The sequence below is a fragment of the Aethalodelphis obliquidens genome, unplaced genomic scaffold (assembly GCF_003676395.1).
Source record: "Aethalodelphis obliquidens isolate GAN/ISIS:26980383/991018 unplaced genomic scaffold, ASM367639v1 scaffold36, whole genome shotgun sequence".
NCBI lineage: Eukaryota > Metazoa > Chordata > Mammalia > Artiodactyla > Delphinidae > Aethalodelphis > Aethalodelphis obliquidens.
In genome coordinates, this window is record NW_020837980.1 from 10,861,664 (window position 1) to 10,876,657 (window position 14,994).

The 14,994-nt window shown below is 37.4% G+C and overlaps 1 protein-coding gene across 1 annotated transcript in view; it reads left to right on the top strand.

The window, feature by feature from the left end:
- The window catches only part of ABCC9 (ATP binding cassette subfamily C member 9), a 153,974-nt gene that overhangs the window by 38,420 nt on the left and 100,560 nt on the right, over positions 1-14,994 (top strand). The window contains exons 16-17 of the mRNA XM_027129448.1: positions 5,252-5,360; positions 9,645-9,752. Of these exons, the coding sequence (XP_026985249.1) occupies positions 5,252-5,360; positions 9,645-9,752 (217 nt within the window). The remainder of the gene's footprint in view (positions 1-5,251; positions 5,361-9,644; positions 9,753-14,994) is intronic.

Consider the following 14,994-nt stretch of genomic DNA (forward strand, 5'->3'; position numbering starts at 1 on the left):
CATTGCTTCGAGAAAATTCTATGCTTTCTTTTAAAAATGTTTAGCTTGTTAGACAAAATTGTCTTTTGTGGTGCTCGCTGGGTGGGATCTTATGTATATATAATAAAATGCAAGAAAGAGGCAGTTAAGATTCAGGTTATCTCCTAGTAACCCCAGCACCCCACATCATTTGAGTTTTCTGGACCTTTTATGGTGATGTGTTCGTCTACATTTGCAAAACGGAGGGAAGAAATGAAGAAAAGTAGGAAAGTCACTAGTTTCTAAAATATTAAAATATTTGAATTAGTGATTTTTTTCATGATGCTTGCTTTACTTGTCCTCTTTGCTTTATTTGTAAGAAAATAGTTTATGTGTTTTGCTTTTCTGGAGGAAAAGGTTGAGTTGCTATATTGTATCCTTTATAAATAATTTGAGTTTAGGTTTCTGGTACTTGATGTACAATGCAGTATCTATATCCAGAGATGTTATTTACCAAGGAAAAAAATGTGTAAAACTAATCCCTTGCTTTGGTGGAAGATAACTCTGTGTCCTTTCTCTCATTTACCTCCCAAAGGAAAGTACCCTTGGCTAGTCTACTGTGATTACCTTCAATCAAATAAATTGTTACTATATTTATCGTAGAACATGCTCGCAGGTTGACCTGGTCCACATTTACAAAACTTTCATGGTTTCCACAAGAAAACACATAACTGCCAGCAACAAAATCAGTTATTTCCCCAAAACATAGCACCTGTCCAAGGTACTCAAGCTGTATATAAACACCCAAACTTGAAAAGTGAAAAAATATCATCGGTAACAAAACCTTAAATACGTTGATGAATTACCTAAACAAATGAGAAATTAGTAAAACACTAAACTTAAAGGTGATGGAGGCAGGATAGGGAATTGTTTGGTATCAAGTTTACCTGCTTTCAATACCTGCACAGCCATGGAATACTCACTGTTCAACCACAAGCATATTATTTGGTGCCTCTATGGCTCAGCTTCCACACTTATCAGATGAGCATCATAATGGTTCCTGCTTATGGTGGTTGGGAGAATTAAATGAGATAATACATGAAAAATGCCCAGCGCATTGCCTATATATTTTAGATATTTAACAAATCTCCATTTTACTAATTTAACACCATTTTATTGAACTCCGTTTCATGCTTCAGGGATATATCTTTCTGTGGATTCACATTCATTTATTAAGCAGTTCAGGTACCTTGCTAGGCATTGGGGATGGCAAAGATGAAAGATGGAGTGAAATCCACAGGAGTCCACAGTCTAGCTGGAGAGACTGGGAAGGGAAGGTAATTACAACACGCATGTTATGCTGTGATAGAGCACTACACAGAATACCATGGGCCACATATGAGGCTCATTGAAGCTTATCAAGGGAGAAGGGAGACAGTCCGGTCAGTAAAGGTTTAAAGGCAGTGATAGCTCCTTCATGGGATCTTAAAGAAGAGGTAGGACTTGGCCAGTTGAATAAAAAGGGAAAGCATATTCTGTGTGAGGGAGTAATGTATGCAAGGGGAAGGGGTGAGCAGAGAGGTGAGAGATCTTGGTACCTTCTGGGGACTAAAGGTAATTGCATGTAGTTGGAGAAAGGTCCTGATGAGGAAAGCACTGGGAGATGAAGCTGGAGAGTAAAATCCCAATCAGCCTGTAGATGACGCCAAGGATGCTGAAAGGCGCAGGGTGGCCATTTGTTATTTTAAGGAGAGGACTGTTGTAGGAGCGTATTTGCATTTTAAAAATATAACCCTGGCAGCATGGTAGAAATTACTTCACCCTTGGTCAGGATTCATGCATTTTCCATAGTTGTTTTGCCTCTGTGAGTTCTGAAAGGCCCTCATATGAACAGGAAATGTTTTTTGTATTACCTATTCATTCACCAGACACTTCTTGAGGAATTGCTATGTTATATTTTTGGCACTGGGCTAGATTCTGAAGATGAAAATTTTCACTTTTAAAGAGTTCAGAGTCTAGTGGGAGAGATAGACAGTAACAAAACAAAAAAAATAGTGCAAGGGACCCTAAGCCAGAGAGCCTGGAATAATGGGAATGGGGAGGGGAAATGGAGGGTGAGATTCAGAAAAGTGCCAGTGTTGGGTCCTCCGATGTTTATTGTAATTGGAGTTCCATGATGGGATCTTATGAAGAGGAAAGAAGTTCTCCCCATGCTCCAGTCACGCTCAGGGACCATTGCTTCCTGATATTCAGCAAGAATGGGTCTCATTAATTTCATAAAAGCTTCAGTAAGATTTGTATGTGCTAGAAAGTGAAATGGAGAATTGAATCAACTGACCTTACTTATTAAATGTCTGAATCATTGGTTTATTCCTTCTTTGATTGATTCAGCAAACATTCATTGAGTAACGTGTACCAGGAGCTGCTGGACTTAGTTACAAAGGCACACGAACTTGGCCCCATACTTGCCTTTGTGTGCAGAGACACAGTGTGAGGTTGTCTGAAAGGTATTCCTTTGATGGACAAAGTTGTGCTCCTTAAAATCTAATCTCTTCTAAACCTTGGAACAGAATAACAAAGTCTGTAGAAGTGAAAGGATACTGCCATTTAAGATGAATAAAATGCCATTCCTAAGGCATTTCTAACACCGCCTTTCAGATCTATGGGATCAGGCTTTGCTGTCAAAGACTCAAAGATAGGACAAAACCCAGAGCTCTTCTTTCTTTTTTTGGTTCTGAAATTCTTTTTAAAATTGCAGTAAAATATACATAACATAAAACTTATCATTTAAATCGCTTTAAGTGTACAGTTTAGTGGCATTAAGTCCATTCACAGTGTTGTGCAAACATCACCACAATCCCTCTCCAGAACTTTTTCAATTTCTCAAATTAAATTCTGTACTCACTAAATGATAACTCCCCTTGTACCTACCTCTGCTTCCAGACCCTGGACCACCACTGACTTTCTGTCTGTATGAATTTGACTATTCTATCTACCTCATATACGTGGAATTATGCAATTTCTGTTTTTTGTGTGCCTGGCTTATCTTGTTTAGCATAATGTTTTCAAGGTTCAGCCATGTAGTCATAACTTGAATATATTTAAGTAAGTCAGGAATTCCAGAACCATGGGAAAAAGTATGGCAGATGCTCAAAAAATTAAACATAGAATTACCATATGATTCAGCAATTCTACTTTTGGGTGTAGACCCAAAAGAATTGAAAGCAGGGGCTTGAATAGATATTTGTACATTCATCTTCATAGCAGCATTATTCACAATAGCCAAAAAGTGAAACAACCCAAATGTCCCTCAATTGATGAATAAACAAAATGCAGCATATACATAAAATGGAGCATTATTCAGCCAAAGCTTTCCTTAAACAATAATTTTTTTAGTGGAATCTAAAAAATACAACAAACTCATGAATATAACAAAAAAGAAACAGGCTCACAGATATAGAGAACAAGTGGTTCGCTTTAGTACTTACCAGTGGGGAGAGGGAAGGGGGAAGGGGCAACATAGAGGGTAGAGCATTAAGAGGTACAAATTATTATGTATAAAATAAGCTACAAAGATGTATTATACAACATAGGGAATATAGCCAGTGTTTTATAACTATTCATATAAATGGGGTATAACCTTTAAAAACTGTGACTCACTATACTGTACACCTGTAACTTATATAATATTGTATCAACTATACTTCAATTAAAAAATTACTTTTATGGATTAAGCTATAAACACTACTATATATAAAATCGATAACCAACAAGGACCTACTGTATAGCACAGGGAACTATACTCAATATTTTTTAATAACCTATAAGAGAAAAGAATCTGTAAAGGAATGTATATATGTAGATATATATATATATATATATCTGTAGATATATATATCTGAATCGCTGTGCTGTACACCTGAAACTAACATGATATTGTAAGTCAACTATACTTCAATAAAAAAAAGAATGAAAAAATTATTTCTTTTAGTTTCCTGTAAATGAAATTTAGAAGTTAATAGTTAGACTGCCCTAGTGGATTTTATCTACCTTTATGTTTCCAAAGGAAGGAAGCGGTTTCTATGACGTGCAAGGCTAAAGAGCTTAAAGTTCATGGGCAACAGACTGAATTGAATTTACTTTTCTTCATTTTTTAGTCTGTCACAAAAACAAACTCTGCAGACTTGTCTGGAGGCACTTAGCTTGACTACAAGCTGAAATGAAAAATAAAAAAACCTTTTGTTTCAAATGTGTATTTTCTAGTTTCCTACTAACGGCAATCTTTCCCCTGTATGTGATGCCGCAGGTGCCAGGCCAGTTTGCCCACTGTTAGCATCTTAGCGTGCTAGAAGGAGCATTTCTTGTCTTTTCAACTTCACAGACTTTTCTGTAGTGTATCATTTTATTTATGGGAGGATGTTTTCAAATTGTGTTCTTCGATTCGTTTTACTCTTGATCCTATGACACTGGTTTGAGAAAATTAGAATGGGTAGGGTAAGGGGGCCAAGGAGTCTTGTGTCCAGCCTCTGGAGACCCTGGAGACCACAGTAAAGAATGTTTGTAAATTACTCTTCTAGAACAGGGCTTCTCCAACTGTACTGTGCTTATGAAGCATCTCTGGATCTTCTTAAAATGTAGATTTGGACTCAGGAGGTCTTGGGTGGGGCCTGAGATTCTAAGTTTCGAGTAAGCTCCCAGGTGATGTTGATGCCACTGATCTTGGCCAACGTTTTGCGTAGTAATATTCTAGAGGGCCCTCTCCTTGCCAGGTTGTGAAAATATGTCCAATATATACAGTAGTGCTTAAGCAAAGTAGCATAGTATGCAGGGACCCATGATCCGTGTGTTATATGCTGTATGTTTTTACTTAACTGCCCTGTACCTTACTTCCCTTCATTTGTAAAGTGAGAATAATGATACTTCCTTCGTTGGTGTTATTTTTTTTTAACCACCCTGTTTCAAGTCCCTCTCCAATTCTATTGTCTTTGACTAGAAATACAATTGCAAAAAAAAAAAAAAAGTGCAAAGGAGAGTTGGTTGAATTTAGGGTGACCAGTTGGTTGTGGGTTTTCTGAGATTTTTCATTTTAAGCGCTGAAAACCCCAGGTGCTGGGAGCCCGTCAGTCCCCAGCATCCTAGCTGAATTCCCGATTGGTCCTGAGAAATGACTCTCAGAGCTGGCTTGCTTACCATGGTAACAGTGGGGGAAAAGTTTGTTTATTTAGGTAGAACTTCATTGGTGGTGGTTTTATTTTTATCCCTTATTGTGTACTTGCTTGTTTGCCTTTTGCAGTGTTCAAAAGCTGAATGAGTTTCTCTTGAGTGATGAGATTGGTGAGGACAGCTGGCTGACTGGGGAAGGTTCTCTTCCATTTGAATCCTGTAAGAAACACACTGGAGCCGTAAGTGCTTTTCTTTGTTACGGGAGCTGTGAATAAGGGACAGTCCTGAGGATGGATGATTGAAAGTGGATGCAATTAGAAGAAATCGCACGCTTTACTTTTAACCTATATGAAGAAAAAATTGCCGCCTGCTTCTGTAAAAAACCTTACAAGTCTAAAATCGATTAAAAAAAATGTAGAAGGCTCGTCTGTATAAGTCATCAAAGGATTATCCCAAGAGGGACATCTCATGTTCAATTCAAAAGGAAATAGAGAGGTTGTCTACCCCAAGCTTTATATAAAAATCATACAAAATAAGCTTACAACTCTTGTACCATATGCTTATAATACCTTTAACTATGTTATACTTTTTGGTTTCAAAAGTGCTTTTTGGATACATTATGTCTTTTGACTCATTTAATATAGTACACTATATTACCTATTTTGTTTTCTAGATGCATATATTCATTTGCATGTTGTATGGTTTGAATAGAGTCACAAGATTTTAGTGGGAGAGCCAGAATTAAAACCTGAGTCTTTTAACTCCTGAACCAGTTTATTCATCCAATGCACAAATATTTACTCATATCTACATAAAGCCTGGAAACACAATGTTATTTTGTCATGTTTTACCTGGACTATAACGTGTATTATATATTTGCCTGTATTTCCAGACTTATCAGCTACCCTGTGCTTTGTGCCAAGACCTAGCGATGTAGCTCTGAACAAGGCAGGCAAGATCTTTCTTGTCACAGAGTTTGCTTTCTTGAGGCAGGAGTCAGATGATAAACAAGTAAAAAAGTGAGATCAATTCCCTGTGGGAAGAAAATAAAAAAAAAAGAAGATATTAGAGAGTGACTGGGATCCTCTAAGCAGGGTGGTCATTTCCCAGGAGGCCCCTCTGAAGAGCTGGCATTTGAGCTGAGACCTGAATGAAGAGTAGGTACTTCTTCTGCAAAGACCTAGAAAAGGGGCCAGATCATTTCAGGCAGAGAACTGGCAGATGCAAAGACCCTGAGGTGGGAATTAATTTGGTGTGTTCAAGGAACAGAGGAGCACTATGGCTGAAGCCTAGTAAAGAAGGGAGGATAAGACGAGGTAAGAACAAGGACTGAGAGTCCTGTAAACCAGGGAAAGAGTTTGGAGGGTTTTAAAGAAGGGACTCATATAATTTTGCGTATATTTTTAAAGGATCACTCTGGCTGCTGGGTGAAGAGTTGTCATTGGGAACAAGAAGAGAACAGATAGATCAGTAAAGAGGTCATTATAATAACATAGACAAATGATGATGGTTGGAGTTTGTTTTTGTTGCAGTTGCAGTGGACCTTGAGAAGAAGCTATCAAGTTCAGCACACACTTTTTAGGCTGAGCTGATAAACACTGGCTGATAGGTTGAATGGAGGGGATGAGGGAGAAAGAAGACTCAAGGATGAATCCTAGGTTATTGGCTTGACTACTGGGTAGACGGTGGAGCCAATAACTGAAATAGGGAAGCTGAGGAATGAGTAGGTTGCTGTTGAGGTGGAATCAAGAGGTATATTTTGCACATGATAATTTTGAGATATTTATTGGCATCTAAGAAGAGAAATCCCCCTTGGAGATGTAAATTTAAGAGCCACTGGCCATTAGATGATATTTAATGGGACTGGATTAAACCATTTTCTTGAAAGCCGTGTCTGAAAAATTCTGAAGAAAGTCTTTAAAATTAATATGTCTATTTCATAACAGTAAAGTAGAAAGAAGTTCTTCTAAAATAAATTATAAGTTAATAATTAGTTATTCATTTACTATTAGAGAAAAATGTTAATATATTTACCACTTATGTAACCAAACAAAAATGCATGTGCAGTCTCCTGACAGGAATTGACTGGGGCTTGGAAAACCTTCACCAGGAAGTCAGTCTATATTAAATTTTTATTCACATCGTGCTAAAAATAGTTAAGACAAGCACTTGGCTGTCTTTAGACTTGCTGATTTCTTCTGCTTTTCTGGAGTTATTTTTTTACTCTCTGTCGAGTTATTTTGTTGAGCAGGTGTGATTTTGTCTGAGTAGGAGCCACCACCCATGCTTGTAGACACTGCAGTAACAAAGCCTGAAAATGCTTGTGTGCTCTTGTGTGGACACGGACAACAAGACAGGAACACGTCATAGACTGTGTACACTTTGAGGCAGCAGGAAAGTCAAGCATTTGATTAGAACCTGCCTTGTCTCACTTTGGATGATAGGAGATTCCCAAAGAACTTGATAGATCATCTTTCAGAGATGTAGGGATGAGCAGAGTGAGATGACCTCAGGAAAGGGAAGAGAGGAGGTCAAGTTTGAGGGAGTGGAGTGAGGGAAATCTGAAGAGTGGTTTGTATGAGATGAGGGATAGGAGAAATATTGAACTGAGCAAAGGTTGGAAGGAAAAAAGAATCCCCTTCAGTTGCCTCCAGTATCTTCAGAGTTATTGAAACCAGACTGGACTTCTGATGTCTTTCGGGGCCATTCATCACTGCTGATGGGCCAAACCACAAATGACAAACTTTTAAAAATGAAGAGAAAAAAGCTGTGTGTTTGAAAAGAACACTAATGGAAACTCCTACTTGAGAGCGCTTAAGATGCTATGTATTCTGTAAAAGCTTAGAGTTAAGTGGTTTTGGCTGCAGAGTCTCCACGGAGAATTAGTGACAGTCTAGAGCCAGAGTTTCTTCAAATTACATCTGTGAGACTCCGACTCAAATCTCTGTCAACACGTCTCCTCCTCCCAACCTCTCCTTAGTTTTGTGAAGAACATGAAGTCATTCCTTTTGGAACTCTGGGGGCGATACTACTATAGAAGTTATGACTCTAGAAGACAGAGAATATAGGTACAGACATAGACCTGTCTTGTGTGGGAAATATACTCAGCTTAAAGGATAGTGACTTTCTACATCTCTCATGTAAGGTTATCTGTGAGGACTGTGGGAAGAAAAACAAAACTAAAAATGTCACGAGCACTCTTTCTCTCTCTCTTTTTAAAATTTAAAATGCATTCAGTAGTTTCTGTGCAACAGAACACTGATAGTCCTTCTCAGTGACTTTTTAATCTCAGTATTGAACGGCGTGTAGCTTAGCGATGCGCTATTTGGTAGTTTGATATTCTGTTGATACGCTGATGGATATAAATTAGAGGACGATATCTCATTCAGATTAAATTACTGATTATTCGAGGACATTCCTGATTCCCATAATAGAACTCAACAGATTTATCAAAAAGCTAAACCTGCCGTTCCAAGCCAAAGGAAAAAAAAAAAAAGTTTCACAATTCTAGAATCCTTTGCTTTTTATAGGTAATTGAACAGTTTTAAAGTGTTTTACTATTTAGCTTTCATAATCTCTATAAGGTATTTAAGTAAGACAGATAATCATTTATGTCGAAATACTTGCTTACTAGATCTCTGGGACAAATTTTGAGCTTATATATTTTTCTAAATTAGAGGTTTACAGAACTGAATTTTCTACCTTCTCTTCAGTCATTTGTCTCTATGTGAAATTAAACTCAAAATTAGAGAATGACAAGTGTCTAGTTATGACCTAATTGGAGCTCATTTTAAGTATGTGAAGATTGCCTAGCTTTAGCCGGCATCCTCCGTTTTATGGAGACTTTCTTTAGTCCTTTGGCTCAGAGCAATGCTATAACATTTGAGAAAAACTAGATCATTCTACAGTGCTTATGGATCTCCTTATGAAATAATATTCATATTATAGGCAAAAAAGTCCTAGATCTTTATGCTTTTTCTCATTCCACCATGGATCTTCGGGTGACGTATAGCCCACTCTGATTTATGTGAGTGTATCGGATTCAAAATCCTCATGATTCAGAGGGTGACCAAAAATGCACTGTTGGAACGTTTACAAGCCCGACGGCCTAAGAATTAGATTCTAGTTTACCCTGAGTTAGCCTGCTTGCCTTTGGCCATGACACACAGCTTTTTACCGCCTGGGCCTGTTCATCCAGAAAGCTGGAGAAAGAATATCCAAAGCCTAGTTTGGTGCTCAGCACTTTAACTTCTATCGTTTGCAAGTATCACATCTTCATATTTTTATCTTCTTAAAAAGTTTGTGAATTAGGTTTAAAATTATTGTGTAACACTTTTTCATTATCATTTGCTTTTTTTGGTGGCAGGGGGACACCACAGAAATAATTAAAATATGACATTCACTTTACTCATTTCTTTTTCTTAGAACTTAAGTGGAGAATTAACAATGAGAGTTAATGTTCAGTAAAAACTCAGTTTTCTCCATAGACCTTCAACTTGTGTTCTTTTCCATGTGGAATGCAGCAGCCAAAAACTATAAACAGGAAGCAGCCTGGAAGGTATCACCTGGACAGCTACGAGCAGTCAACACGACGTCTGCGTCCCGTGGAGACCGAGGATATTGCAATAAAGGTTATTTTATTTCCTGAATTCTTACATGAATAGAAACATTGATGTTACTGTTTTATGATGAAGTTCTGCAAAAGTGTCCTCCATTGTGTCTTTAAAGTCTCTTTAGCATGGTCACTGATTCTCATAACATTTTCAAACATATTCTGATAAGTTTATAATTCTCAGTGCTGCCTTGCCTCCCAGCCACAGCTTTGCTCCAGCAGTTGTTTAAATAACTGGAGGATGAATCTTTCTTCTGAATCTGCGTTAGAAGCTAGTGTCCAACGTATTCCCACTCGTACTCTTATGTTTATCTACCAAGTAGATTAATTTCTAGAGAACGCCCATATTACAGGTCCAGTTTTTAAGGAAGTAGATTAGATTGCAATTATCTACAACCAGGAAAGGCTTAGACCTGGGTTGTGTGCTTCCACCCAGCTTCCCGATACTGCCTTTGACTCATCTCAAACAGCCTTTTTTTTTTTAAAACATTTTTATTGGAGTATAATTGCTTTACAATGCTGTGTTAGTTTCTGCTGTATAACAATCAGCTATATATATACATATATAGCCATATCCCCTCCCTTTTGCATCTCCCTCCCCTGCTCCCTATCCCACACCTCTAGGTGGTCAGAAAGCACTGAGCTGATCTTCCTGTGTCATGCAGCTGCTTCCCACTGGCTATCTATTTTATATCATTTGATAGTGTATATATGTCAATGTTACTTTCTCACTTCGTCCCAGTTTACCCTTCACCCTCCCTGTGTCTTGAAGTCCATTCTTTACATCTGTGTCTTTATTCCTGTCCTGCCCATAGGTTCATCAGAACCATTTTTTTTTTTAGATTCCATATATATGTGTTAGCATACGTTTTTTAAAATTTTATACAGCAGGTTCTTATTACTTATACATTTTATACATATTAGTGAACATATGTCAATCCCAATCTCCCCATTTATCACACCACCACCCCCCGCCATTTTCCCCCCTTGGTTTCCATACTTTTGTTCTCTACATCTGTGTCTCTATTTCTGCCCTGCAAACCGGTTCATCTGTACCATGTTTCTAGGTTCCACATATATGCGTTAATATATGATATTTGTTTTTTTGACTTACTTCACTCCATATGACAGTCTCTAGATCCATCCATGTCTCTACAAATGACCCAATTTCATTCCTTTTTATGGCTGAGTAATATTCCATTGTATATATGTACCACAACTTCTTTATCCATTTGTCTGTCGATGGGCATTTAGATTGCTTCCATGACCTGGCTATTGTAAGTAGTGCTGCAATGAACATTGGAGTGCATGTGTCTTTTTGAATTATGGTTTTCTCTGGGTATACGCCCAGTATTGGGATGGCTGGGTCATATGGTAATTGTATTTGAGGTTTTTAAGGAACCTCCATACTGTTCTCCATAGTGCCTGTATCAATTTACATTCCCACCAACAGTGCAGGAGGGTTCCGTTATCTCCACACCCTCTCCATCATTTGTTGTTTGTAGATTTTCTGATGATGCCCATTCTAACTGGTACGAGGTGATACCTCATTGTAGTTTTGATTTGCATTTCTCTAATAATTAGTGATGTTGAGCAGCTTTTCATGTGCTTCTTGGCCCTTTGTATGTCTTCTTTGAAGAAACGTCTATTTAGGTCTTCTGCCCACTTTTTGATTGCGTTGTTTGTTTTTTTAATATTGAGCTGCATGAGATGTTTATATATTTTGGAGATTAATCCTTTGTCTGTTGATTCGTTTGCAAATGTTTTCTCCCATTCTGAGGGTTGTCTTTTCGTCTTGTTTTTAGTCTCCTTTGCTTTGCAAAAGCTTTGAAGTTTCGTTAGGTCCCATTTGTTTATTTTTGTTTTTATTTCCATTACTCTAGGCGGTGCATCTTGCTGTGATTTATAGCAAAGAGTGTTCTTCCTATGTTTTCCTCTAAGAGTTTTATAGTGTGCGGTCTTACATTTAGGTCTCTAACCCATTTTGAGTTTATTTTTGTGTATGGTGTTAGGGAGTGTTCTAATTTCATTCTTTTACATGTAGCTGTCCAGTTTTCCAGCACCACTTATTGAAGAGGCCATCTTTTCTCCATTGTATATCCTTGCCTCCTTTCTCATAGATTAGTTGACCATAGGTGTGTGGGTTTATCTCTGAGCTTTCTATCCTGTTCCATTGATCCATATTTCTGTTTTTGTGCCAGTACCATATTGTCTTGATTACTGTAGCTTTGTAGTATAGTCTGAAGTCAGGGAGTCTGATTCCTCCAGCTCCGATTTTTTCCCTCAAGACTGCTTTGGCTATTCAGGGTCTTTGGTGTCTCCATACAAATTTTAAGATATTTTGTTCTAGTTCAGTAAAAAATGCCATTGGTAGTTTGATAGGGATTGCATTGAATTTGTAGATTGCTTTAGGTAGTATAGTCATTTTCACAATATTGATTCTTCCAATCCAAGAACATGGTATATCTCTCCATCTGTTGGTATCATCTTTAATTTCTTTCATCAGTATCTTATAGTTTTCTGCATACAGGTCTTTTGTCTCTCTAGGTAGGTTTATTCCTAGGTATTTTATTCTTTTTGTTGCAATGGTAAGTGGGAGTGTTTCCCTAATTTCTCTTTCAGATTTTTCATCATTAGTGTATAGGAATGCAAGAGATTTCTGTGCATTAATTTTGTATCCTGCAACTATAACAGATTCATTGATTAGCCCTAGTAGTTTTCTGGTGGCATCTTCAGGATTCTCTATGTATAATATCATGTCATCTGCAAACAGTGACAGTTTTATTTCTTCTTTTCCAATTTTTATTCCTTTTATTTCTTTTTCTTCTCTGATTGCCGTGGCTAGGACTTCCAAAACTATGTTGAATAAAAGTGGCGAGAGTGGACATCTTTGTCTTGTTCCTGATCATAGAGGAAATGCTTTCAGTTTTTCACCATTGAAAATGATGTTTGCTGTGGGTTTGTCATATATGGCCTTTATTATGTTGAGGTAGGTTCCCTCTATGCACACTTTCTGGAGTGTTTTTATCATAAATGGGTGTTGAATTTTGTCAAAAGCTTTTTCTGCATCTATTGAGATGCTCATATGGTTTTTCTTCTTCAATTTGTTAATATGGTGTATCACATTGATTGATTTGCGTATATTGAAGAATCCTTGCATCCCTGGGATAAATCCCACTTGATCATGGTGTATGATCCTTTTAATGTGTTTCTGGATTCTGTTTGTTAGTATTTTGTTGAGGGTATTTACATCTATATTAATCAGTGATATTGGTCTGTAATTTTCTTTTTTTGTAGTACCTTTGTCTGCTTTTGGTGTCAGGGTGTTGGTGGCCTCATAGAATGAGTTTGGGAGTGTTCCCCCTTCCTCAATTTTTGGAAGAGTTTGAGAAGGATGGGTATTAGCTCTTCTCTAAATGTTTGATAGAATTCACCTGTGAAGCCATCTGCTCCTGGGCTTTTGTTTGTTGGAAGATTTTTAATCAGATTCAATCTCATTACTTGTGATTGGTCTGTTCATATTTTCTGTTTCTTCCTGGTTCAGTCTTTGAAGGTTATACCGTTCTAAGAATTTGTCCATTTCTTCCAGGTTGTCCATTTTATTGGCATAGGAGTATTGGCTTGTAGTAGTCTCTTAGGATGCTTTGTATTTCTGTGGTATCTGTTGTAACTTTTCCTTTTTTATTTCTAATTTTATTGATTAGAGTTCTCTTCCTCTTTTTCTTGATGAGTGTGGCTAATTGTTTTTCAATTCTGTTTATCTTCTCAAAGAACCACCTTTTTGTTTTATTGATAATTGCTATTGTTTTCTTTGTTTCTATTTCATTTATTTCTGCTCTGATCTTTATCATTTCTTTACTTCTACTAACTTTGGGTTTTGTTTGTTCTTCTTTCTCTAGTTCCTTAAGGTGTAAGGTTAGACTGTTTATTTGAGATTTTTCTTGTTTCTTGAGGTACGCTTGTATTGCTATAAACTTCCCTCATAGAACTGCTTTTGCTGCATCCCATAGGTTTTGGATGGTTATGTTTTCATTGTCATTTGTCTCTAGGTATTTTTTGATTTCCTCTTTGATTTCTTCAATGATCTCTTGGTTATTTAAAAACGTATTGTTTAGCCTCCATGTGTTTGTGTTTCTTACGTTTTTTTACCTGTAATTGATTTCTAATCTCGTAGGGTTGTGGTCAGAAAAGATGCTTGATATGATTTCAATTTTCTTTTCTTTCTTTTTAAAAAATTTTTTTTAATCAGGGAAATATAAATTTTATTTATTTTATTTTTTATTTTTTTTAATATCTTTATTGGGGTATAATTGCTTTACAATGGTCTGTTAGTTTCTGCTTTATAACAAAGTGAATCAGTTATACATATACGTATGTTCCCATATCTCTTCCCTCTTGCATCTCCCTCCCTCCCACCCTCCCTATCCCACCCCTCCAGGTAGTCACAAAGCACTGAGCTGATATCCCTGTGCTATGCGGCTGCTTCCCACTAGCTATCTACCTTACGTTTGGTAGTGTATATATGTCCATGCCTCTCTCTCGCTTTGTCACAGCTCACCCTTCCCCCTCCCCATATCCTCAAGTCTGTTGTCCAGTAGGTCTGTGTCTTTATTCCTGTCTTACCCCTAGGTTCTTCATGACATTTTTTTTTCTTAAATCCATATATATGTGTTAGCATACGGTATTTGTCTTTCTCTTTCTGACTTACTTCACTCTGTATGACAGACTCTAGGTCTATCCACCTCATTACAAATAGCTCAATTTCGTTTCTTTTTATGGCTGAGTAATATTCCATTGTATATTTGTGCCACATCTTCTTTATCCATTCATCGGATGATGGGCACTTAGGTTGTTTCCATCTCTGGGCTATTGTAAATAGAGCTGCAATGAACATTGTGGTACATGACTCTTTTTGAATTATGGTTTTCTCAGGGTATATGCCCAGTAGTGGGATTGCTGGGTCATATGGTAGTTCTAGTTGTAGTTTTTTAAGGAACCTCCATACTGTTCTCCATAGTGGCTGTATCAATTTACACTCCCACCAACAGTGCAAGAGGGTTCCCTTTTCTCCACACCCTCTCCAGCATTTATTGTTTGTAGATTTTTTGATGATGGCCATTCTGACTGGTGTGAGGTGGTACCTCATTGTAGTTTTGATTTGCACTTCTCTAATGATTAGTGATGTTGAGCATCCTTTCATGTGTCTGTTGGCATTCTGTATATCTTCTTTGGAGAAACTTCTATTTAGGTCTTCTGCCCAT